The following is a 27524-nucleotide window of genomic DNA, read 5'->3' on the forward strand; positions in this document are numbered from 1 at the left end:
ACATAACCACATCCATCCACCTATGCATAGTATCTATCTGTCAATCTAATCTTCTATTAATCTACTCATCTATCTGTCCATCCATCTATCCTTTTATCTATCCTTCTATCTATCCATTCATTTTTATCCATCTAAATCTATCTATCTATCTATCTATCTATCTCCCATCCACCTATCTGTCTGTCTCCACCTAGCCACATCCATCTATCTGTCCATCCATCCACCTATTCACCATCCATCTATCCATCTGTCTCCACCTAACCACATTCATCCACCCATCCAACTATTCACCATCCATCTATCTGTCTGTCTCTACCTAACCACATCCATCCATCCTTCCATCCATCCATCCATCTTTTCACCCATCCATTTATCCGTCTGTCTCTACCCAACCACATCCATCCATCCATCCATCCATCCATCTTTTCACCCATCTATCTATCCGTCTGTCTCTACCTAACCACATCCATCATCCATCCATCCATCCATCCATCCATCCATCCGTCTGTCTCTTCCTAACCACACCCATCATCCATCCATCCTTCTATCTAAACACGACTAATATAATGTTGTGTTATTGTGTAATGTTATTACGATAATGTAGTGTATATCAGTTCACAGTTTAATAACCCCTTACCAGTATTGTGTTTGGTGCCTTTCGCACATGCCACAATGGCACCCATGCTGGGCTGGGACGTCATCCCTGCCATAGAGTCAACCGCCACATCCACAATGTCTGCTCCAGCCTCTGCACACGCCAGCATGGCAGCCACTCCGGCCCCTGCAGTGTCGTGAGTGTGCACATGGATCGGCACGTCTGGGAAACGGTCCCTCAAGGCACCCACCAGCAAACGGCTAGAGTCAGGCTTTAGGAGGCCCGCCATGTCCTGCAGAGAGGGAGAAGATAAAGGAAACTAAGAGAAGTGCACTAGAAACAAACAGAGACAGTGATGCAGTGGTATTTTATGTGTGGGTGGAGGAAGAGTGGGAGCAGCAGTCGAGATAAAAGAGTGAGCAAGAGTTGAGGTTAACAAAACAGACAAATGGATAAAAAAAGAGAAAAAACCCACACAAAAATAAACAAACAAACACCTTGATACAGAGGATGTGCGTTCCAGCCTTGACCAGCTCATCTGCTAGTTTGAGATAGTAGTCTAAAGAATATTTCTGCCTCGTGGGGTCGGAAACGTCGCCAGTGTATGAGATGGCCGCCTCCACCACTCCTCCTGCTGCACCTGCTGCCTCCATCCCCAAGAGCATGTTGGGAAGATAGTTCAACGAGTCAAACACACGAAAGATGTCCATACCGTTTTCTTTGGCCACCTCACAGAACCTAACAAAAACAGAGGACATGATGTAAATGAGTATCGATATATCACAAGAGCTTTTTTGGTGCTGTTATTGTTAACTTAAGCTGAACCCATTAAGCTAAAACACTGTTATAAGTATTCTCGTAGCTTCATAAAATTAAGGTTGAACCACTGATGCCACATGGACTATTTTAACGATGTCCTTACTTGCGTTGCTGTCTATACAGAATCAGAAAGCTCTTGGATTTTGTTGACAATATCTTAATTTGTGCTCTGAAGATGAATGAACAGGGTTTGGAACGACAAGAGTGATTATTATCATTTTAGGGTGAACTATCCCTTTAAGCAAGTATAACTGCCCATTAAAATGTTACCTAGAGTTTAGGGGAGATTTTTGATCTATAATATTTACATTTGCTTACTTCCCTTTGAAAATGCTGAAAGGAAACTAGTAGCAGCCATTTTATGGTAGGTCTGAAACAAAGCCATTAAAAGAGCACGAATGCTCCCCAGCTCCACATTCTAATATGAATTAAAAGCCATCTGAATGATGCTTGTGGCAGTGGCAGCGAGAAACAAATGGAAAGACTAAAGCTAGTAAAGACAGAGTTTTTCTAACAAATAGTGGAACTGACTGATTTTTCAATGTTGTTTGTTAATGTCTGCATTCTTCCGCTGAAGTAGGTGGAAAACCATATTAAAATACTCTGTCAGTGTATCATGTGTCACTATTCAGCAGTAGCGTTGTGCTGTTTCTGAATCTTTAGAGTAATGGCAAAAGAATTTACCACTGAATGCAATGCAAAGTCATAGCATGAACGAATGACTCTAATGAGCCAGTTCTTTTTTTAATAGTGCCAAACAAGCAATTTCCAATTTGATTCCTCACGTGCTTCCTCAAAGGTATGAAAATAATCATTACTGTAAGTGGAAACAGAATCAGAACATTCAATTCCTTGAGATCCCCGTCTGTAAAAAGATTAACATTTGAGAAGTTCATTCAGACTGTGAGCAGGTTGTGGTGTAAGATACCACATGACTCACTTAAAGACTGCATTGTCAGGGTAGTTGGTGTATCCAACGGCGTTGGCACCTCTCAGAAGCATCTGAAAAGGCACGTTTGGCATCAGAGCCCTCAACTCTTGCAGCCTTTTCCAGGGACACTCACATAGGAAACGCATTGCTACATCAAATGTAGCGCCTGATGGAGAAGAAAGAGAGACAGGACAAAAAAAAATATATATATAATATATATATATATAAGAGGATCAGAATATCCAGCATAAGTGGAACAGATGTGGAAAACTCTAAGAAGCATGTAAAGCTCTTTCCTATTGGGATCATAAGTCCACACTCAACACACACCTAGTATGCAACAGTCATTCAGTATTTATAAAGGCTAAATTATGAGCAATTACTTTTAGGACTGGGAATTGAGAACTGTTTCTTGATCAAAAAATAAATAAATACAGGAACCAAATGAGTCTCATGTATGGAAGCCCATTTCTGCCATTGAATAAAAATTAAAGATGGTAATTGCAAGTGTTTTTTCTCTCACAATTCAGATTTTTTTCTCGCAATTGCAAGTTCACATCGTCATATTAACTTGCAATTCTGACTTTTTTCAATCAGAATTGTTTGACATAAACTCGCAATCGCGAGTAATAAAGTCACAATTGTGAGATATAAACTTGAATTTCCGACTTTTTTCTCAGAATTGATCATATAAATTTGCAATTGCAAGTAAAGTCAGAATTGCGTGATTGTAACTCGCAATACTGAGTTTCTAAGACTGAAGAGCGGGATATAAACTTGCAACTGCAAGAAATAAAGTCAGAATTGTGAGATAAAAACTTACAATTCTGACCTTTTTCTCAGAATTGAGATATAAAGTCGCAGTTTCGAGTTATGAAGTCCAATTCTGAGGAAGAAAAGACAGACATATTCTCAGAATTGCGCATCTGTATACCTCATAATTCCGAATTCATTTGCAATTGTGTATTATGAAGAGATATAAACTCACAATTCTGAGAAAAAAGTCAGTATGAGATCACAGTTGTGACTATTTCTCAAAATTGTGAGTATATCTGGCAATTCAGACTTTCTCAGAACTGCGAGTTTAAATCTCATTATTCTGAGTTTTTTTCCTCGCAATTGTGAGTTTATTTCAAACAATAATGAAATTATAACTCGCAATTGTGTTTATAACATGAAATTCTGAATAAAAAAAGATATAAACTCGCAATTCTGACTTAATTTCCCAGAAATATAAGTTCATACCTTGCAATTTTGACTTTATAGCTCGCAGTTGCGAGTTTATATCTCACAGTTCTGAGAAGAAATGTCAGAACTGTGATATAAAAAGTCACAATTACCATATTTTATTTTTTAGGCTTCTTTGTAAATCAAAGCTCCTTAGCTAATCAAATGCTCAACGCTAAATGTACGTTTTAAAACAGTGTAGTTACTGACTAGCAGTGTTATTTCTGTATTATCAATACACTATTATAGTATTTAGCAATATTAAAAACAAGCATTATATTTTTATCCTTCATTTTAATTTAAGTTTCAGTAATTTTATGTGCTTTTGTCATTTTTATTTATTTATTTATTTAAATTATTTCAGCTTTAATTCAATTTAATTTTCAGTTTTATTTTAGTTGCCAAACCAACATTTATAATTTTGTTTACTTTTTCATTTAAGTTGAGGCGTCTCATCTAATATTTATATTTTATTCCAGCGACGGTTTTTAATAGTTTCATTTATCCATAATACGTTCATACGACAACATATGACAATGTATCTAAAAATACATGATGTGTTTTGCCAGTAGTAGTTGCTTACTATAGCTGTTTTATAAATAGTAAAGTCAATTATTTGATTTATAGTATTTAGAAAAGGTCTGTTAAATATACGTAGTTTTAAACTTACTTCAAACCATTTGTGACCCTGGACTACAAAAAGTCTTAAGTGGCACGGGTATTTGTAGCAACAGCCAAAAATACATTGTATGGATCAAAATTTTTCTTTTATGCTGAAAATCATTAGGGTATTAAGTAAAGATCATGTTCCATGAAGATATTTTTGATTAGTAATATGCATTGCTAAGAACTTAATTTGGAATTTGGAACAACTTTAAAGGTGATTTTCTCAGTATTTCGATTTTTTTGCACCCTCAGATGCCAGATTTTCAAATAGTTGTATCTTGACCAAATACTGTCCTATTTTAACAAACCATACATCAATTATTTTTTCATCTTTCAGATCTCAATTTTAAAAAATTTACCCTCATGACTGGTTTTGTGGTCCAGGGTGACATTTAAAAAATGGGATTGAATTAATTTTTTTACAAACATTTATTCCTTAAAAGTACTAAAACATCCAGAATCATTAAGAGGAATCAAAATCAGACCCTGGCTTCATTAATACTTGATCAAACTGTGTTATTCAGCCGGAATGAGGGAAATATGCGAGTCAAGCTGAAGAATAGTAGGCTGCGTTTGCTGCTAGAATGCAAGCGAGTGGTAAGGCAAGAAATATGGAGGGAGGAAAGGGAGAGAGAGAGAGAAAGCATGAGAAGAAAAGAAAACAATCAAGCTGGTACCACACCTCCCCAGTTTTCCACACTGAAGAGGTTGCTGAAGCTGTGAGCCACAAAAGGCGCAATCCGTTTGAGGTCGTGAGTGCGTACGCGAGTGGCCAGGAGGGACTGGTGGGCGTCTCTGAACGTAGTGTCCATAAGCAGCAGACCCTGGTGGGCACGTACCGCCTTCGCAAAACCATCTGGACCCTCTCGCAGCAACACATCCCTAAAGCCCACTGGTGGCTCACCTGCAGAGTGCATGCAAACACACAAATTGGCAATTAATAATACAGACATTATCGCAAACACCACGCTGTGTAGGACTACAAAGAAGAAAAAACATTTTTATCAGTGCTATTATTCACATACAGACACAAACGCACAACAACATGCATCTTAATAGACATACAGTATTACAGCAGAAAGAATGAAGTAGTTTTTCAAAGGGTTTTTCCAGAACACAATTGATTTTGGCTCTTGGCACATGTCCAAACAAATCCACACAAGATGGAAGTAAAAAAATGAATGAAAACATGGTGGAGGGGCTCGTTTGTAAACAAATGTCTTAATATTTTGTTCCTCCTGATGAAGATAACAGAGTGACGGGTTACTTCATGAAACGCTGTAGGGGAAGGATGAATTATGACCACCTTCGGAAAGATGTAAACATACTCTACTTCATGCCTCCTGCAGTGCATCAATGAAATCTTGCAGCAAAGTCAGCTTATACTGAGTTTGTAGTGTGAGAAACTGACAGCGTGTGAATGTAAGATAAGGAAAGTGTGTGTGTTTCTCACCGAGGGGTACAGGTGGGATGACCGGATCGATGGGAGAAGGCTTAGCCTTGACAGGTATCGGAGTAGTCGGGCCGTTCACCATAACATGCCCTGAATGACGAGCAAACGCAATCACACACAAATAGTCCACACTGCTTCAAATCCACCTCTGCTGGGATAATACACTGAGTGGATGGGTCAAGTGGACTGGAGACTGCACAGCCCACGTTACTTAAAGGTTTTGGCTCTTGGCTTGAATTAAACTTAGTAAAGGGCTGCTGAGAAAGACCAGGGATGGTGAAAGTACACATTTTTGTTCATATACACAATACCTTTTAAAAAGAAACATCTTCCATTCAAAATCTTGGAGTCATTATTTTTTTTTTTTTTTGTAAAGAAATCATAGAAATGAATGCTTTTATTTAGCAAGGATGCTTTAAATTGATCAAAAGTGATGATAAAGACATTTATAATGTTACAAAAGATTTCTATGTCAGATAAATGCTGTTCTTCTGAACTTTCTATTCAGCAAAGAAACCTGAAAAACATTCTACTCAGCTGTTTTCAACATAATAATATTATTTTAAATAGTAAAAATATTTCAAAATTTTACTGTTTTTTTCTGTAGTTTGGATCAAATAAACTTAATGTTTAAAAACATTAAAAATCTTTTGACTGGTAGTATATATTTTCAGAATTCTCTGCTGAATAGAAACTTAAAGCAAATTTATTTAAAATAATCTTTATAATAAAAAATGTTACATTCTTTCCTCTCACTTTAGATAAAAAAAAACTCACTTTAGAAGAAAAAATTAAAATATCTAACTGTGTAAAGCTTTTAAATCATAGTGTACAAATCTGCACACTTCTCTCTGTATTAGTTACATTGTTAAACATACATAATAGAAACACAGAGCTGTTTATTTTCTGTAATACGATCACTGATGCATTAAATGTGCATTCAGTCATTTTACTGTACCTCATAAAAAAGATTTACACAAAGAAATCAAGATCAGAAAATAATTATGACTTGAGGCAAAAAAGTCAAAGATATTATCAACATGGGGTAAAAAAATTCTATGTCTTTTGGTTTGATCTACGATCTGCCCTTTTATTCTCTTCTATTCTAGTCCTGTTAAATAATGTGTTTAGTTAAAATGAGTGCAGTAAACGCTCTTAAACTTAAACTTTTGTCTATTGTTTTATGAGATCTTGCGCATTATTTAAAGCTACCAGATTTGATTTTATATTCAGAAGCCATAATCGGTAATACTAATAATTTAGTTCAATTAATCAACTCAGCTGAGTTTTTAACATAAATCGACAACATGCTGTGTTTTATGGTTCGAAATAAATATCCTCATAAAGGTATAAATGCCTCTGATAATCAATTATAGGTGAGCAAATAAAATTTAATTAAAAAAAGTTCATCTCTGACACTAACAGAAACTAACAGCACTCATGAAATGAATCAAATATAAAATATGTGCATATTATCCTTTAAAAGGGATAGTTCACCCAAAAATGAAAATTCTGTCATTAATTACTCATCCTCATGTCGTTCCAAACCTGTAAGACCTTTGTTCATCTCCGGAACACACATTAAGATATTTTTGACAGCAATGCCACAGAAACATTCAAGGCCCAGAAAGGTGGTACGGACATCATTAAAGGAGAAGTCCACTTCCAAATCAAAGATTTACATATAATATACTAACCCCCTTGTCATCCAAGATGTTCATGTCTTTCTTTCTTCAGTCGTAAAGAAATTATGTTTGAGCGTTTGAGAATAAAAAGTATTTAAATTGTATTTTTTTTAAATGAAAATAACCGACCGTTGTGCTAGATAAGACCCTTCTTCCTCAGCTGGGATCGTTTACAACCGCATTTGGGATCGTTTGAAGGCGCATTTAAACTGCATTTTGGAATTTCAAAATTGGGGCACCATATCAGTCCAATATATGGAGAAAAATGCAGAAAAGTTTTCCTCAAAAAACAATTTCTTTAGGACTGAAGAAAGAAAGACATGAACATCTTGGATGACAAGGGGGTAAGTACATTATATGTGAATCTTTGTTTTGGAAGTGGACTTCTCCTTTAAAATAGCCCAGTGGTTCAACCTTCGTCAAAAATATCTTAATTTGTGTTACGAAGATGAACGAAGGGCATGAGGGTGAGTAATTAATGACGGAATTTACATTTTTGGGTGAACTATCCCTTTAAATTCAGTCAAACACTTGTGAATCATTCTGTTCATTGAATCAATTGTTCAATAAAGGGTTACCCAGGTAGTGAAGCAGTTTCTGGGCTCGGTTCTGCACCGGTTTGAGGTTGAAGAGATCTTGATTCTCGTCGATGAACTGGGTATCCACCGTCCCATTCAGGAACTGATTATTACTCAGCACGTTCTGGAGGAACGGGATGTTTGTCTGGGCAGAGAAAAGAGAACAGACAAATACATTTTTAACTAGCTGAGAGCTGGAAAGAGCCTAGAGTGGGCAGCTCTTGAGAGATGAAGACCAATCCAAGTCTGAGCTCTTACATGATCTGAGCTTAGGTGCTAATGGTCCTACACAGGGCAGATGGGGCCATTCAGTAGGCAGTTCTAAAATCAATACCATTATCTAAACACTCAATACGCCCTTCCATCACTATCAAACCTGCCTCTGAGTGTGTGCAAATCGTGCTCGGTCACGGAGGAAACTGTACTCACTGTTACAGCATGAAGAAACAACTCAATACACAGAGCTTACATGCAATGAAGTCTTATTTTTTTGATACAGTCTACTACATCCATTCCTAAGCTAAAATCGACGGTTGAACATGAAGGATTTTCCAGAATCCATTAGCCTGACTGTCAATACTGGACTCCAACGGAAGGGGAGATAGTAACGACTCGGACAGACATGAAAAGAAGGCTGAAGAGGGAGCAGATGTGAGAGACTAACAGAATAAGCAAAGTGTTAATTGAAACTCTATAGTTTTAGCACTTGGTTTTTGCACCCTCGCCACCTACATACATACACATCACACATAGATTCTCTATGGAAGGGTTTAGTAGAGACCTTATGAGAACAAGGAAAGGAGTGATCGAGGATGAGGAAGAAAAAAACAAAAAACAAAAGAGAGGCCGAGTCCAAATCTTCTCCCAAGAATTGAGAGTTGGAAAGAGTCGACTCTAATCCGCCAGCACTCTGACCCAGATTCTTCTGACTGCAGGATTCCTCCTCATTCCAAATTCCTGCTCATTCCAAACTTCTACATTATTCCTCTTAAAAAACAAACTGTAAGCATTTCAAACCCCAAGCACATTATATGCAACTTATTTTTAATGTAAAAGCAGACGCAGCCATTTTTACCTTGAATGCGCAAGCCTTCTGGTGTCAGTTAGCTGTACAAAAACAGTCTGTTGTGCTGCTTGATGTTGATATGTCATCATATTTGTTACAAAAAACACAATGGTTTGTTTTGCAAATACACTACTAGTCAAGATATTTTGTTTTTAAACAAGTCTCTTTTCGCTCACCAAGATCATTTATTTGATCCAAAAAACAGTAAAATTTTGAAATATTTATATTCTATTTGAATATATTTTAAAATGTAATTTACTCCTGTGATCAAAGCAAAATTTTCAGCATCATTACGCCAGTCTTAAGTGTCACATGATCCTTCAGAAATCTTTCTAGTATGCTGATTTGCTGTTCAAAACATTTTTTATTATTATTATCAATATTTAAAACAGTTGAGCACATTTTTTCAGGATTCTCTGATGAATAGAAAAATCCTAAAATCAGCATTTCTCTGAAATAAAAAGCTTTTGTTTATACTCTATACCATTCAAAAGCCTGGAGTCAGTATTTTGTTTTTTGGGGGGAAAGAAATTATAGATGCTTTAAATTGGTTAAAAGCTGTTCTTCTAAACTTTCTATTCATCAAAGAAACCTGAAAAAAAATCTGCTCATCTGTTTTCAACATAGTAATAATAATAAATGTTTTTTGAGCAGCAAATCAGAATATTAGAATCTTTTCTGAAGGATCATGTGACTGCAGTAATGATGCTAAAAGTTCAGCTTTGAAATCACAGGAATAAATTACATTTCAAAATATATTAAACAGAAAACCGTTATTTTAAATAGTAAAAATATTTCACATTTTAATGTTTTTACTGTATTTTGGAATAAATAAATGCAGGCTTGGTAAGCAGAAAAGACTTAAAAACAACATTAAAAATATTACTGTTCAAAAACTTTTGACTGGCAGTGTAGTTTTACTGTACTTTGTCATTCTTTAGTTATATACCTTGTGAATCGCATGGCATTTTCAGAAAATAGCTTATCTCTGTGTTGAAAAATAGTTGAAAAAATAAATACTATCAGATCTAATCATTCTTACTACTATTTTCATCATTTTAGAATAGTGAAATCATCAAATCCATTAAATGAAAATGGAAGTATGTGCATTATGTAGAGGCAAAAATAATTTAAAGAAATCAAAACTACCTTTTTCTATATTTGAGATAGCACTCTCTGTCTATTTTTGCATCCTGGGAGACTTCTTAAACTGAATGGGTTTCCATATATTGTGAAAACTGTTGGCTTTCCTTTATTATCTTGTCCAACTTATTTAAAAACTAAAAAAAATAATAATAATAATAATAATATTTAAGGAATTCGTGCATGGGTATAATTTATATTTCCCCAAAAAGCTCTATATTTGAGCTAAGGGATAAGGGATAGCTCACAAAAATGAAAAATGAAATGGAAGAAAGTACAAAAATATTGTCATCATTTATTCACCCTGATGTCCTTCCTTTCTTTAGTAAAAAACTAAATATATCTTCAAGAATGTTAGTAACGAAGTGTTGGTTATTGTATGAACAAAGAAAAAACAACAACAACAATCTCAAAATATCTTATGTTCCACAGAAGTAAAAATGTTTGGAATGATATGAGGGTGAATAAATAATAAAAACAAGTGCGTCCAAACTTTTAACTAAGTGGATTTAACTTTATGCCTCATACAGAGATCATGCAGACATATAGATACAACGCAGAAAACGCCAAACTACCTAAAGCTGTGTAAGAAGCGCCTGAAGCTACAAACTTTACATACTCGTACAATAAGATGCATACAGATGACAGGAAGACAGTTTAACCCTCTATGGTATTGTGTTACCTCCAGGCAACAAACAAATATGACTCGTTGAACCAAAAAACAATGCACAATTTATGACAATTTACTTTATGCAAAAGGAAGGACCATAAACTAATTAAAAAAAAATGAAAAAATTGACCATGAATTAGGCCTTGTTATTATAATCATACTACATTATGTAGATAACTATATTAGTATTTTCAGTAAGGATGTGCAATTGTTCAATAAATAAAGAACTTAATTTTCAGATTTCCAAACGTGAAATTTATAATGCATTAAAAATAGACTAATATGTTTTTTTACATTGCTGGGTAAGCAAATTACTGTTTTAAATGAACAATTTTGCTTTTTTGCACAAAAACATCAATTTTTTCAAGAAACAAACTTCAAAATTTAAACAGAAATAAAGTTAAAAAAAACATTTATTTTAGTCATTAATGTCATTAATTACTCATCTAAATATCTTAATTTGTTTTTCAAGATGAATGAAGATCTTACAGGTTTGGAGTGACATAAGGATCAGTAATTAATGACAGAATTTTCATTTTTGGGTGAACTATACCTTTAACAGAGGGTAAATGATTTTTAGGAAAGCAAAACATATTTCTACAATCAAATCCTGTCCACGTTCAATACAAAATAACCATGATGCTGAAGAGCACAAGCCTGCACATAAACCCACGATAATCGAGAGCTTTCTCTTGGCTGGTAAAGGAAATGTCTTTTTACAGCTTTGCTTAGACAGTGTTGTTTAGTGGTAAACCACTGGGTATTGCTGGAAACAATTTGTTGCCCACAAGCTCTCCACAATGGCTGGATAACATTAGGGAAGCGAGAATAAAAGAGAGAGCGGGAGAGAGAAAACAGCGGAGTTAAAACATTTAAACACAGACAGGCTGTGGATAAATTCAAGGCTACCTGTTTGGATTTTTACATTTAGAAAAACAGAGCAACCACATTGAAGAATACATGGTTAAAATGAGCAGTTACAATGCCAACCATCCAGCCACGGGACCTGCACAACAAGACAGATGGAAGTACAGATGGCCATAACACAACGTAGTCTCACAGATTTAACCAGTTTGACTAGCTGAGAGTTTGGAGCTGTCCAGGGTGCTGAAATATCTCAAGTCCACTGTGCTTTACTCTGTTTCCCAACCTTCTGTGTCTCCACAAGCTCATTAGAAAGGCTTTAAACAACAACAAATGAAAAATGTTTTCCTCTTAATTCATATTATATTCACATGATAGCTAATTATTACTATAAAAGCTACCATTATTATAATGAAGACTTCCACAAGTTTTGACAATTCTGAGGGCAATCGACTGAAAAACTGAGAAAGACCTAGGAGCAAATTTATTCAGAAGTAAAACCCACATGGGGTGTTTAATTAAAATTCAAGACATTTGTATTGTTTTTATTTTCATCTTTCAAACCTCAACAAGTATGTAATATCACCCATCAGCAAAATGCGTCATTACTTACACCGAAGTAAATGAGAAAGGCACCAGCTGCAAAAACATCTTTGAGAAATAGTACATTAAGTCCTCAAATTGTGAGGAAATAATATTTAAATACTGCAGATTTGTATCGTTTGCATAGACGTATACACTACTGTTTAAAAATATTGGGTCGGTAAGATTTTTTTTAATGTTTCGTCTGTTAAATATACTAAAATACATTTATGCCAGTTACATTTTATTACAGTTTAAAGTAATGTTTTTTTATTTTAATTTATTTTAAAATATCACTAATTCCTATTTGGCAAAGCTTTACTTCAGCCATTACTTCAGTCTTCGGTGTCACACGATCCTTCAGAAATTATTTTAATATGCTGATCTGATGCTCAAGAAACATTTCTTATTATTGAGAGTTCAAGTGCATAGCGCTGAAACCCTGTTGTAATTGTTAGAATTGTCATGGATGAGCGCAAGTTGTAGACACTTGAAACTTGGAGGGATGGTAGTACTCCCACGGCCTACAACGTGACCGAAGCTCGCCGCAATCGGCCTGACGGGGGCGCTACAGCGATCGAAAGTACGAAATTGCACTTCATAACTTTTAAACCGTCAGTTGCAGGTGAAATTGCAGGTATTTCATTTTTTGCAAAACCTACTTTTGCGAACTAGTCTTAGGTTTGCAGTGCAGAAAGATTCTCTGGAGAGTGAATATCAATAATTATCAAAAAAAAAAAAGTTTAACTTTCGACTCACCGTAGCAAAGGGACGCCAAAACGTTCAAAAGGGGCAGGGCCACTTTTAGTAAAAATGCGCGTAACTCATGAACGGAATAAGATATCTTTGCCAAACTTGGCACACTTATGTAAGAGCTCAAGCTGAGGTAACAGAAAAAAACACGTAGATTGGCCACTTGGTGGCACCATAAGAGGGAAAATTTATTCTATCAACATGAAAATCGCTGTGCACGGTCTTGGTCCAAAGTGCCACAAGTGTCTATGGGGACATTTGTGCATCTCCAAAAAACATGGCCACCATTGGCTGATGAAGTTTGAGCACCTATTAGACAAGGTTAACGGAGGCCGATTGGAATGAAACTCAGTTTGACTCACAACCCAAAGGTCTGTGAGAAATTTGAAAGAAATTAGCCACTGGGGGGCGGTATCTTTCAATCCTCGCAATATTCATATCGCATGATAGAGCTCCACGTTCCGAACAACTTTGCCTCTAGAACCACTGATGTCAATCAAACCATTTTTAAATGATTGAGAAGATGTGAAAAACCTACTTTTGCGAACTAGTCCTAGGTTTTTCGCTCAGTCTGGAAAAAACAAACAAACAAAAAAAACCACCGCAGCGCAATTCTCTGGACTCTCTAGGTCAATAATTATCAAAAACATATTGAAATTGGAAGCTATAACCAGTCTTTTAGAAAAGGCGCCTCTCCAAATATAACCAAAAGCCTATAAAGCCTAAATGAAAACTCAAAACTTCACAAATCCTGCTGAGCATATATGAAAGGTGATTCTAAACAAGCCTGCAGAGTTTCAGGGAGATAAGATAACAGTCATAAATGTTATAAAAACATCATGTTTCTATGGTAAATCACCTGGATTTGACAAAAATGCTTTTTTAATAACTGATTTAGGTGGTTCCAGGCTTGCTAAATAATATGTTGTCTTTTTCCTTATGTGCTTAAATACCTAAAGCACTCGAACCCCGGTAATCGCTGATTGCAGTTATATTTCATTCATTTTTATATTTCATTATTGTTGAAAACCACTGTGCTGCTTGATATTTTTATGAAAAATGCATTTATTCCAGGATTCTTTGATGAATAAGTCATTCAAAAACACAACATTTATTTAAAATAGATTTTTTTTGGAAAACATTGTACAAGTTTTTACCTTTACTTGCGACTGGTCCATAACCTTCCTAACCTTCCTAACTCTAAACTTTTGAACAGTAGTGCATATTTTAAAAAGGAAATGCATTTGTTACAGCCTTAATATTTTAACTTGTACATTCTCTCCTATAGGTTCAAGAACCAAAAACTAAATCTTACAGTAACCCGCTTAAGTTTCCCCTGGGGTGTATGTACCCCTGCTGGAATCACTCTTTCAAAGCAATTAGTTGTGGCTTGGATCCAACAGCTGCAGTCTCTTTCTTTATGCGGGTGCAATGTACATAACCACATGAATCATTCATATTTGTCTTATGGTACTTGAATGTATTATTCATGATTTGTCATTTTGGAAACATGATTTAACTGAACCAACACTGATTTTGGCTCCCCGGCCAAATCTTGAGTCTGATACGTCAGCTGCAGCGAGGTTTAGCAGACTCTGAGCCCACCGGTTACATGCTCCAAGTGTGTGGAGCCGGGCTACAGCGGGCCGCTGGCAATGTTTCGTGCCGTCCGCTTAGCGGTGCTTGCATGCAGTCAGGCCTCTATATATAGACTCGCGTAAAGACTGAGTGACTCATGCTCACCTAAAATCACAGAGCCCAGAAAAACAAAGATTATGCGAATCACAGATAGAACATGAGAAACTGAGGAAAAAGTGTAACTTGGACTGAACGTCTTTGGCTCTTTTCTCTACTTTGCAACTCTGCTGGCCGTGTAAAGCGGTATTAGCCTCACGCTCATAAGATGATTATACAGCTCATCTTATAAGTACGGCTCTCTCATGATTTATACAGACAGTGGGCTTTGAACCCATAACTGCTTGCAGCAACAGCAAGAGTCACACCACTGGACCAAGACATTGTTTTAGGCTTTACAGCAAGATTCAATTTGTTAACTTTATTTAATGTAATATGTACAATGAGCAATACTTTTTCAGCATTTATTAACTGTTCTTACAAACACTCTACAAACACAATCTATTTTTTTGGCAGAAATTGATACTTTTGAGGATGCATTAAAGAAACAGTTCACCCAAAAATGAAAAAGCTGTCATTAATTACTCACCTTCATGTCGTTCCAAACTCGTATGACCTTCGTTCATCTTCCGAACACAAATTAAGATATTTTTGATGAAATCTGAGAACTTTCTGACCCTGCATAGACAACAACGCAACTACCATGTTCAAAAAGCTTTCGGATTTCATCAAAAATGTCTTAATTTGTGCTCCCGAAGATGAATGAAGGTCTTACGCATTTGGAATGACATGATGGTAAGTAATTAATGGCAGAATTTTCATTTTTTGAGTGAACTATCTCTTTTAAGTTGATCAAAAGTGTCACTAAAGACATTTACACTGTTACAAAAGATTTCTATTTTGAATAAATGCCGTACTTTTGAACTTTTCTATTCATCAAAGAGTCCTGAAAAAAGCACTTTTCTTTTTTTTTAATCAGCACAACTGTTTTTAATGGTTCGAACTGTTTCTTGAGCACAAAATCAGCATATTATAATGATTAGTGAAAGATTATGTGACACTGAAGACTTTTAGTAAAATAAATTACATTTTAAAATATAAAAGTCAGAGGTTTTTGAACAGTAAGATTTTTAATGTTTTTTTAAAGAAGTCTCTTCTGCTCACCAAGTCTGCATTTATTTGATTCAAAGTACAGCAAAAACAGCAAAATTTTGAAATAGTTTTACTATTTAAAATAACTGCTTTCTATTTGAATATATTTTAAAATGTTATTTATTCCTGTGATTTCAAAGCTGAATTTTTAGCATCAATACTCCAATCACATGGTCCTTCAGAAATCATTCTAATATTATGATTTGCTGCTCAACAACACTTATTATTACTATTACGTTGAAAACAGCTGAGCAAATTTTTCAGGTTCAGAAGAAAAGCATATATCTGATCTTCTGTAACATTATAAATGTCTATATCATGACGTCTTGTGATTAATTAAAAACATCTTTGATAAATACAAGTATTAATTGTTTTTTTTTTTTTTTTTTGTTTTGTTTTTTTACCAAAAAATAAAAAATAAAAAATTATACTCACTCCAAGCTTTTGGATGGTATAGCATATAATGTTACAAAATCTTTTTATTTCAGATAAATGCTGATCTTTAGATTTTCCTGTTTATCAATCGTGAAAAAAAAATGTACCTAACTGTTTTAAATAAAATGTGTTTTAATAATTACTGTTAATAAATTGCTGTTTTAACAAAAAATGTTTCTTGAACAGCAAATCAGCATATTAGAATGATTTATAAAGGTTCATGTGACACTGAAGACTGGAGTACTGATGCTGAAAATTTAGATTTGATCACAGGAATAAATTACATTTTAAAATATATTCAAATAGAAAGCAGTCAATTTGAATAGTAAAAATATTTTACAATATTACTGCCTCTGCTGTATTTTGGATCAAATAAATGCAGGCTTGGTGAGTAGAAGAGAATTCCTTTAAAAAACATTAACAATCTTACTGTTCAAAAACTTTTGACTGGTAGTGTAATAAAATAGAAATTTTAAATTGTATTAATATCTCACAGTATTACTGTTTTTAATGTTTTTTTGATAAAATAAATCCAGCCTTGGTGAACATGAGACTTTTCAAAAAAAATAAAAAATTTAACTGACAGACTGCAAATACATTTTAACATTTCAAGTTAACATTAGTTAAATGTATTACAAATATTTAATAATCAACAACATGGCACATAGCATATTTTTTCAAATTATTATAAAAAAAAAAATTTGTTCAGAATACCTACTATAATACATTAATGTTAACAAACTGAACATTACTGTTAAAGAAGTTATTGTTTTTTTTTGTTTTTTTTTTTGTTTTGTTTTGGGGGTTTTTTCCCACATAAAAAGCAATAATATAGTCAATGATGTTATTATGGGGATGGGACTGGACCCATGTCCTGTGAAGGGCATCAGAGTGCCCTTGTTGCCCACCTCCAACAACCCATGCATCTCTTTTCTCAAAATCAGCTGCTCCTATCCGTTTTTAATGATATATAATAAAATGCCATTTAAAGAAGGTGAAAATCAACTCTGTGGGAGAATTGGTGAAAGAAGTTTTTAGTATGTCTGCTTGTCGATGGTGCCCTGCTGTTAAAAATGTACTGTCAGAGGGACAAAGCTTTGGGCAATTCCTCTCCAGATCCAACCTCACACCCCAGTCAGCCAATGCACTCTCAATTCTGCCATTTTTACCCATGCATTTCGTCTCTCCCCTCATACCGAGAGCCAAGACTGCTTCAGGCTCTGCCACTCTCCCCTCCCTCTCTCTCGCTCTCTCTCTCTCTCTCGTTCTCTCTTCCCTCCCTCCCGCTCACTCTGCCCTTGCTGTAGCAAACACATTGCAGTCGCAAACGCTTGCACTCACATCGACTTGCTCTCCGCATCACAACCAACAAATCAGAGACTCGCACAGTTCAAGAATACAGAGCAGGAACGAAAAAGCAAAAACAAGGCATTGACTGATGGCAATAAGCGACATCAGTGAAGACTCAACCGCACGGTTATATGAAGGTTCTTCGTGCCTGTAGGTGATGGTTTCCTACTTTGAGGGCAGGGTTTCCCTGCAAAAGTAAAAACAAAAGAAGCTGTGGGGAGAGAAGCGAGGGGTGAGGATGCTACCCAAAATCCCTCCCTGAGGAACCTGAGAGGATGTAGAGGGAAAGGGACCCCTGGAGAGGGCAGCAGTTCTCTTGGATGGACACAAGCAGGAATTTGGAAATAAAAAAGGTTGGTATATGTTTGCCTTCACCCTTGAGGTATTTAGAAGAGATTGAGGAGAAGTGGAGACAGAGATAACGAGATAGTGGAAAGACTACAACAGTCCAGGGTGGATTAGAGAGAAAACAATAAGGAGGGAATCATGCAGTGACAATGAGTGTATAGACTTCAAGTCCATTTAGACAAGAGTGTGTGTGCACACATACACACGCATATTTGGCTCAGTCAGACCCACAGGGTCTGCTTGAAAGCAGGTCTAATTGGATTATTTGCTTTAATGCGCCAGTTTACAGGAAGAATCAATTAATTTAGGATCCTCAATAGTATAAGACGCCGACATCAGCAAACAGACATGTACGATACACAGCATGCTTTGCACTTAAAGATATGGCATCTGAGCTAAAGGTCTGTGCAAGAGAACAAAATGAGCCTGATAATAAAAAAGGAATGTGAGCTTTTAATACTAGTTAAATATTTATTAAGTGGGATTTTGTTTCTTTCGGCAGTTCACTCTGAGATGGACTGAAAGCCACTTGCTACTGGAAATAAAAGAAGGTTTAAATAAAACAAGCTTTCACTGGATTCTGACTTTAATAATGCTGTGAAAAAGGAGAACTTTGGATTTCCTGAAACAGGAAATAATGAAAAGCAAGAAAAAAACAATCCAGACATACCCAATTCCGTTTAACTGAGGTTCACTAAGGATTATGGAAACGGGGCAGTGACTCATGGCGAAGAAAAGAACGGCAAGGCAGTGAGGATGTGACTGATCAAACCACAGATCAAATTCACATCATCACGATTTTCGGCAATTAACTATAAGGAACAAATCGACCCTTGGCACATTTGAATATTTCCACAGTGTTTCACTCTGGATGCTAATCTGAAGCAATGATGGGACTAGCAGGGCAGTTTGTCTACAAAAGAACTGAAAGGATTGGACACCATTTCAAATCTTGATGAAACAGACACAACAGGTATGAAAATTTTTTCTCTTTGTCCCTTCATGCACAAAATATTCCACTGCTGGCAGATAGACACTCATGAGGTTGGTCAGTTGTTTGCAGGATGTTTACAGTGTGTAATTCTAGATTCAGCATAATGAATATTGTGCTGAAATCCACTGGGTTTTAATTTTTTATAGCAAATTTGCACACATACAGCTTTGAGCCAATTGCACATGGTTATTTATAGGATATAACTCGACTCCCTATGCTGCCCCATCTTATCTCTTCATCTCTCCATTTCTCACTTGCACACACTCTTTTTTTAAACTGCTTTGCGAGTGTGACACTGAAGCCATTATGTAACAGCATAACATTGCAGCATAACATGCATTTGTTGATGGCGACTGATGGACTAATTAAAACAAGTCAAGCATTTGCAAATGCTTAGGGACAATTGTGCATTAGATATCCAGGTTTCGGTCTTGTGAAATCAATTAAACTTCATTTACACCCTACCTACTGTCATTGCACTGGTTGGTTGGAGAATGTGTGCGACAGACCAGACACACACAGACAGTTATGTATCAGGTTAATGGAGTAATCAGACCCCTGTAGGAGAGCAGGGAGCAGCAGGGAGGAGAACAAACAGACGGACATAAGACTTGGGTAAATAGATACACTTTGTCTGCACACACAGCCACAACAACAGCCACATAATCTCACATCTGCGATGAGAAGACAGCCAAGGCATTCATCACTTAGAATGTGACTGATCATCTTGGGGCTTGTCCCTGGCAGCCAAATCGAGTCTCTCTTTCACTCACAAACCAGGAGAAAAGTTTAAGGTTCTTGCCGGACTTGCTGGGCACATGATAAATGCTTTGAAATCTACACAACTGACAAAGGTTTCCAGGTAGAACATTCATCTCAAGCAATGGACATTGGGTCACGTTTAGCTCCTCTTTGATACATGCTTAGATGAAGTGAGCTTATACTGGATGAATGAGCAGGCATAACACCAAGTCTCGGTGGCAATTAATGGATAACTGCATTTGTGCAGGGGATTAGTGAATGGACAAGCAGGCTTAGAACAGAGGGAGACAGAAAGTGCTCAATGTCGATGCCACTAATGTTTGTTCTCTTCACACAGGTCTGTGGACAACCTGGTTACCATGCCACATACAGAACCAGGGAGTCCATCTAAAGGAACCAATCTGTTGCAAGAACAGGAGAGCTCGAAATGGATTCACTCAAGGAGATATCCTGCTTCATCATCCCCTGTCAGCACACTAAGTCCCATGCCACAGTCAACAATTTTCTGGCTGGGTCTCCTAGGCTTCATACTGCTGCGGAGTGGACAAGGTGTGCTGGCAGGGGAGACATGGGGCATGGTGTCCATCTGCCCCATCCACTGCGTGTGTCGGAACTTATCCGAGTCTCTGAGCACACTGTGTGTGAATAAAGGTCTTCTTTTCGTGCCACCAAACATCGATCGCCGTACTGTGGAGTTGCGTCTTGCTGACAACTACATTTTGGAAGTGGGAGGCGCAGACTTTGCCAATATGACAGGACTAGTTGACCTGACGTTGTCACGCAACACCATACACGCCCTGAAACCACTAGCCTTTGCTGATCTGGAGAGCCTGCGTTCGCTTCACCTGGACACCAACCGTCTCACAGTGGTGGGACCTCAGGATCTGACAGGACTTATTAACCTTCAGCATCTGATCATCAACAACAATCAGCTCACAGACGTTTCGGCAGATGCTTTCGATGACTTCCTGCTAACGCTGGAGGATCTGGATCTTTCCTACAACAACCTTCGCAGGGTTCCTTGGGAGTCTATTCAGAATATGGCCAGCCTGCATACATTAAATCTAGATCATAATCTAATAGACCAGATCGCTGAGGGATCTTTCAGTGAGCTCTATAAACTGTCCCGATTGGATATGACCTCGAACAGACTGCAGACTCTTCCCCCCGATCCGCTGTTTTCCAGATCCCAGATTGGGGTTGTCAGCCCAACACCGTACAACTCCATCATCAGCCTTAACTTTGGAGGGAATCCGTTGCACTGCAACTGTGAGCTGTTGTGGCTAAGACGACTGATTCGGGAAGACGACATGGAGACGTGCGCTACGCCTGCTCATCTGGCGGGTCGATACTTCTGGTCCATTCCAGAAGAAGAGTTCACGTGTGAGCCTCCATTGATCACCCGTAATACCAACAAGCTATGGGTTTTGGAGGGCCAAAGAGCCACGCTTAAATGTAGAGCTATTGGTGACCCTGAGCCAGTCATTCATTGGGTGTCACCAGACGACCGTATTGTGGCCAACTCCAGTCGCATTCACTCGTACTACAACGGCACGCTGGATTTTTTGGTGACCCGTGCTAGAGATGATGGCACCTACACATGCATTGCCATCAATGCCGCAGGGGAATCCACAGCTCTGGTAGACTTAAAGATCATTCCTCTTCCCCATAGAGGGAATGGTACAATATCACTTATCAACAACAGAGACCCTGGATCCTCTGATATTAGTAGTGGCCGTGGAGGGGTTGAAGGGGCAGGGAATGGTGTGGTGACCGTACGGAATGTCACTGGAGGCAAGGGAGATACTGGAGGAAGTGGAAGCAGTAATGGAGGAACAGAAACCCTGGTGGGAGTTCTAGGTGTGACATCCAATTCAGCACAGATTCGCTGGAAAATGGGCCGATCTTCAACGCCTTTCTTGGTGTGGATGTATCAGATCCAGTACAACAGCACAGCAGACGATGCACTTGTTTACAGGTAAGGAGGATATCTTGTTTCTGTATTGCAGCTCTTTTGACAAAAACGAGAAAATGATGTCTGTGTTTGGTTTTCATGCGTTTCAAGTGAATGCATGTAAACATTCTTGGTGCTTATGTTCATGGATTATAGGCTTCAGATATTGATGAAAGGATAAGGGCCAAAGGAAACAGACACAGCCCAAAGCGGATGGAAGATTCAAGTTGAGCCACAAGGCTAAAAGAGATACAGGAAGCTATTTATAGCCAGGGAGGGGGTAAAGAAAGCAGAGCAGTGGAGTGCAAGGACCTGCTGACTCTGGGGAAAACAGGATGGACCCTTTAAAAGGCCAAAACCTACACATCTGAAGATGGTGTCGCAATGAATCAGGAAGAGTGAAATGGATCTAAATGGATAGAGAAAGGGGACAGAGATGGTGCAGGTCACAAGGGAAGGGCTGTGGGAGTTGCTTACACCAACTCTTCTTAGACAGGTGGGAGAAGTCACAGTAGTTACTGGCTTGTTTCTTTTATACACTAACAATTCTGCCTGTACCAACACTACTTACACAAAGAGAGCCAGGTGGCTCTCAGGTTTTTCACTTTCTATCATCTTTCAAGTCCGATGGTTCTTCAGCTCTCTCATGGGGTAGTGAAGTGTCCACTGTTTGCCCACTTCAGAATCTCAGCAGATGCAGTACATCATCTGGGTACTGTTCAACTACTGATCATGAATATGAATACATTTTTGCATACGTGCCGTATTTGGATGCACAAACAACATAGCTTGCATTCAAATGTCCTACTACAGACATAAAAACTGAATTCGAAATCACATTTGATTTCTCTCACTCTCCTTCTTATGACCTTTCCTTTCCCTTCACAATTATACTAGAGCACACTCAAGACACACTCAATAACATTGAAAGGAGCTGCAACATATTCATTGCACATGCACAAAAGAACAATTTTGGCATAGTATGGACATATCTTGAGAGGCTTAACAAAAGGAAAGAGCTGTGGGATTTCCAGGGATTGGGATCAATAATAAATGGTGAAGGTGAGGGACATGTTTGGATGACAAGCAGAGAAATATATATAGATACAAGAGAATGGGCTGAAGAGAGGGGGATGAGGGTAGCAGAAGTAGCAGCAGTTGCTGAGTGATGGCAGGCAGAGAAGTGGATGAGTGGGAGGCCAGGCATCTTCATAATGGACCTGTTACTACAGCTATTCCCATCAACATGCAGGAATCCGTAAGAGTAAACACAGTAAGCTACTCTAGGCCAGAAGACAGACATTAATGCACATTGACTGGCCACCTTGAGTGCATCGCTAAACTAGAGACTTTTTCCTAGATGTTTTTCCACATTCAATACAACTTAAACTCTATTGATAGCATTTGTGGCATAATGTCAATAACCACAAAACAACTTTGCTTCTCAGTTGTTGTTTTTAAGCAATCATCATGGTTATAGTAGGACACAGTCATATTCTGTTTTTCAGTATAAAGATGAGAAAACTGTTCATCTTATAATAATTATAATAATTCATTACAATTATATAGCGCTTTTCTTCTTTTCTAAGCACTCAAAGCGCTCTACACTGTAATGGCGGTATCTCCTTGTAAACCACCAGTGTGCAGCATCCACCTGGACTGCACCTTACTGGTGGAGAGCGATGAAGACAATTAGTAGATATGGGTATGGAGAGGAGGCCATGATGGTCAAAGGGCAATGGGCAAATTTGTCCAGGATGTCGAGGTCATTTTTAATGACCACAGAGTCAGAAGCACTGTGATTTTTGACAGTATAGTGTCCCATCACTATACTGGGGCATTAGGACCCACACAGACCACAGGGTGAGCACCCCCTGCTGGCCTCACTAACACCTCTTCCAGCAGCAACCTAGCTTTCCCAGGAGGTCTCCCATCCAGGTACTGACCAGGCTCAACCCTGCTTAGCTTCAGTGGGTGACCAGTCTTGGGCTGCAGGGTGATGTGGCTGCAAAATAAAATCATAAAATCTTCAAATCACTAGCATGATATTCATGGCCTAAACCAGAGGTGGCGAACTCCAGTCCTGGAGAGCTCAGCTTCAACCCCAATTAAACTCACCTGCCTGTTGCTTTCTAGTAACCCTTCAGACCTTGATTAGCTTGTTCAGGTGCGTTTGATTAGGGTTGAAGCAAAACTATGCAGGGCTGCGGCTCTCCAGGACTGACATTCGCCACCCCTGGCCTAAACCATAGGTCTTCAACTCTGCTCCTGGAGACCCACTGTCCTGCAAAGTTTCTTTCCAAACTGGTTCAGCACACCTGATCTGTGACTTTTCAAGTGATCCTGAAGACCAGGCGTGTTTGATTAGGGTTGGAGCAAAACTCTGCAGGAAAGTGGGTTCCAAGGAGCAGAGTTTAAGACCTATGGCCTAAACTGATCTTTAAAACATAAAAAACCCTATGGAAATAACAGGGGAGTTTTGCATAATTCATTTTCAAAATCACTGGACAATGCAATAAATAAAGAAACATCTACGGCTTCATTAACAACAGATCATTAAGACGTGTTTCCTGTAAGGCTTGTAATTCAAATCATCCATAAGAATTTGAAAATTAATATGCAGATAAGCATGCAAATGTCTCATTGATATGCAGTGACACACTGAGCTCAAAAATAAGAGAAGTCTACATGAATGCGGATTCAAATTTTTTTAAACTGTAGTGCAGCATGTATTAACACTACAGTTCTTTGGTTCTTAAGGAAAGACATGGTTTTGTGAAAAATGAATGCATTTATAAGATTGACAAACCTGAACAAAAGATTCTCAAAACTAAAAAAAGAAGGCAAATGGCTTATTGAAACTAGAGCAAAGGAGATTAAGAATTGCTCAAGGTCCTTCTGCTGTAACCGCCAATTACCTCTCAAAGTGAAGTGAATTAAAGGACGTGAATCAGGTGTAGCCATCCAAGGCATTTTCATTACAGACATATATACCAAGCAGCCAAAGCAAATGCACTGGACACAGTCAATGAAGTCTATTAAAGAGCACTGCACGGACATAGTTTCTGCCAGAGATGGCAGATTGTAAAGACTAGTGTGGGCAGGAGTCCTTCAGGCAAGAAGCATATTGGCAACCTCTTAGCTTTAATGTAAAAATGCTTCCTTGTTTATCACCCTGCTGCATCTGTAGTTTATTCTTAATTTGCTTGTTTCTAGAATCCCCTTCATTGGAGAGTATTGATTTAAGCCATTTTCACTACAAAACTGAGATTTTAAATCTCACCTAGTTGTGCTTGATGTATTTCTGGCTGGATTTTTCTTTTCTTTGATGTTTGATTTCTCATCAATGTTTTCTTCTTTTCTATTTGGTGTCAGAATTCTGCCTCCAACCAGTAATAGTTTCCTGCTGAAAAACTTGGTGTCAGGAGCAGACTACAGCCTGTGCGTCTTGGCCATATTCGATGATGGCATCTCCTCCTTGGCGACTACAAAGGTGCTGGGCTGCATCCAGTTCAGCACTAAAGAGGATTATCCAGAATGTCGTTCTCTGCACGCTCACTTCCTGGGCGGCACGTTGACAGTGATGGTGGGTGGCGTGGTGGTTGTAACCCTTCTGGTCTTCACCGTGGCCATGATGGTGCGCCATCGCGTCTGCGGAGAGTGCCGGGATGATGCCAACAGGCCGGGCAAGTTCTTTCCAGCCAAAGGGGTGGATGTTTACGCCCAGACGAACGGAAACAACAGTATGATGATGGTGGCGTTGCCAAATGGACTCTTGGCCCAAAGAACAAAAGACAAACACAAGCCCAGCTCGCTCCCGAAGCCCAAACAGAGCCCGGAGCCACATCGTGGCACACGCGATAGGGGTGACGGGGCAGTGAGGGAAAAATGTTTTACTCCTCTCACACCAGAAAGTGAGAGATTGACACTCTATTACTCCCCAAGTAACACACTGCCCACGCCGACACAAAAGCGAGCAGGTAGGCTCAAGTTGCGCAAGTCTCTGGAGAAAGACAGAGATGTGGACACACAAGTCTTGGCCTCGCTTGCATTGACGCAAGATGGCGATGATGCAAGGGAAGGAGGCTCGGACTTGAGGCAGGCACTCAAAACCAAGCGTAGCTGCTCTTTCGACGTGGGTGAAATCACCACCACCACGTGTTACAGCTACGCCAAGCGTCTGAGTGTCATCTGGACCCGACGTAGCCAATCCCTACACGGCATGCTTGTCCACTGTGCCTCCACCACCAGCACGTCCAGCACGGGTAGCAGCGAGCAGTACGGCCACGGCCTGACGCAGAACTATCTACATGCATTCGCTTCCAACAACTCCTCCAATTCCAACTCCAACTCGACTTCAAACTCAAACAGTAGCATGACCGTCAATCCAAGAGACTTGGAGGAAAGTGTGGTGTAGATACTGAAAGAAAGACTCTATATTTGGGGGGGAAGTGATATCTAGGAAACAAATAAGGTAACAAAAGAACGAACTATAAAATTAGATGAAAACAAATGATCAGGGGAGGGCAGGATTGATGAGAATAATGCTCCTGAGACAAAGGATTGGCTATTATTTGATGACCGCCATTATATCGAGCCACAACAAGGCTCAAAATCAAATTATGTGAAGACAAAGAATGACAAGTAGGATTTGAGGAAATAAGAATTCAAGGACAGGCTTGTTTTTTTACGACAGGCCCAAGGCATGGGGGATTACAACCTAAAGCGTCTGTTTCAACAAGATTAATTAACCAATTAATAAATTATTGAATAAATCAGCCGCTACTTTATGCAGAAGAAACACTATTCGAATGCTAATGCGGAGCTGAACTAAAGGGGTAAATAACACAAAAAAGGTGATAAAAAAAAAAAAAAAACCTCAAACCCAAAGAGGGAATGCATTATCTGTTGAAATACACTGCTGTGAAGAAGCACAACATGTCTGGGCCCTCTAATAAGGGAAAGTATATAAATATGCTGTAAAGTTTTTTCCCCATTTTTTTGGTGGATATGTTTTTCAGTGAAACAGACTGCCGTTTAAAATGGAGGAATCATTTGTTCAAATGTCATTCAACAGTGGTTTAAATGGTCATAATTGTTCTTGTCTGATCAGCCTTTTTCCAGAGTCATAAAAAGAATAAAACGCTGTTCTGTAAAAATGCTATTCTGTACTATGGAGTGAAGCTGTAATGAAGCTCTAATTGAGATCAATCTGATATGATAGCTCCAAGGTTAATTGCTTAAGAGAAGCAGGAATAAAAAGCCATATGGCACATAATGCTTTGAACCAAAAAAACAAGAGCGCTGCAGCTGACTGGCAGCATGGCACACCGCCTCCAAAAAGCCTGATTAAGATGTCAGATACTGCAGTATAATACACTTCACATCTCTAATATACTAACTCTAGCTCAGCTAACTTACTGGTGATTTAATTGCAGATAATAAGCAACAACAAGGTCTGTTCATCTGCAAGACCTCAAAATAAGTAATGTGTTATATGAGCTACGGCTTCAAGATGAAGCTTGTTATGTTTCTTCATTTCTATTGTGTCAAGCACAGACAACTTTATGTAACAGCCGACAGAAGAGGAAGAGAAAAGCAGGACGGAGATGAAAGGAAAAGGTAGGGGTGAAGGTGTGGACCAGAAAAAGAGGACAGTGGTGCAGGTGGGGGAGGTTTCCTGTCTGCCTGGTCTTTGTGTTATACTAAGCGCTTTGTTACAACGCATATCGCAAATGGTCTTTGAAGCTCAGGTTGTAGGCAAGACATGGAGAAATGTGTATGCATATTGTTTTATTTAATCAATACATGCTCTTTTCTAAAAACCTAGTGAGCTGAATACTGAATAGAGTGCTCTATAAA

At 38.2% G+C, this 27524-nt stretch overlaps 2 protein-coding genes across 2 annotated transcripts in view; one reads left to right on the forward strand and one right to left on the reverse strand.

Moving 5' to 3' along the window:
• pcxa (pyruvate carboxylase a) overlaps positions 1-27524 on the reverse strand; it is a 180000-nt gene that overhangs the window by 19751 nt on the left and 132725 nt on the right. The window contains exons 11-16 of the mRNA XM_051094056.1: positions 7955-8099; positions 5692-5781; positions 4921-5142; positions 2355-2511; positions 1093-1333; positions 638-887 (exon numbers count right to left, since the gene is read on the reverse strand). Of these exons, the coding sequence (XP_050950013.1) occupies positions 638-887; positions 1093-1333; positions 2355-2511; positions 4921-5142; positions 5692-5781; positions 7955-8099 (1105 nt within the window). The remainder of the gene's footprint in view (positions 1-637; positions 888-1092; positions 1334-2354; positions 2512-4920; positions 5143-5691; positions 5782-7954; positions 8100-27524) is intronic.
• Positions 17128-26826, forward strand: lrfn4a (leucine rich repeat and fibronectin type III domain containing 4a). Its single transcript, XM_051094057.1, has 4 exons — positions 17128-17957; positions 18455-18925; positions 20046-21686; positions 25038-26826. The coding sequence occupies exons 3-4, from the start codon at positions 20068-20070 to the stop codon at positions 26077-26079; spliced, it is 2661 nt and encodes an 886-aa protein (XP_050950014.1). The 5' UTR covers positions 17128-17957; positions 18455-18925; positions 20046-20067; the 3' UTR covers positions 26080-26826.

The sequence above is a fragment of the Labeo rohita genome, chromosome 21, assembly GCF_022985175.1.
Source record: "Labeo rohita strain BAU-BD-2019 chromosome 21, IGBB_LRoh.1.0, whole genome shotgun sequence".
Taxonomy (NCBI): Eukaryota; Metazoa; Chordata; class Actinopteri; order Cypriniformes; family Cyprinidae; genus Labeo; species Labeo rohita.

Coding starts and splice junctions, on each gene's coding strand:
- lrfn4a (XM_051094057.1), top strand. CDS start 20,068: ATGCCACATACAGAACCAGGGAGTCCATCTAAAGGAACCAATCTGTTG. Junction 21,687..25,037: donor GACGATGCACTTGTTTACAG/GTAAGGAGGATA, acceptor ATTTGGTGTCAG/AATTCTGCCTCCAACCAGTA.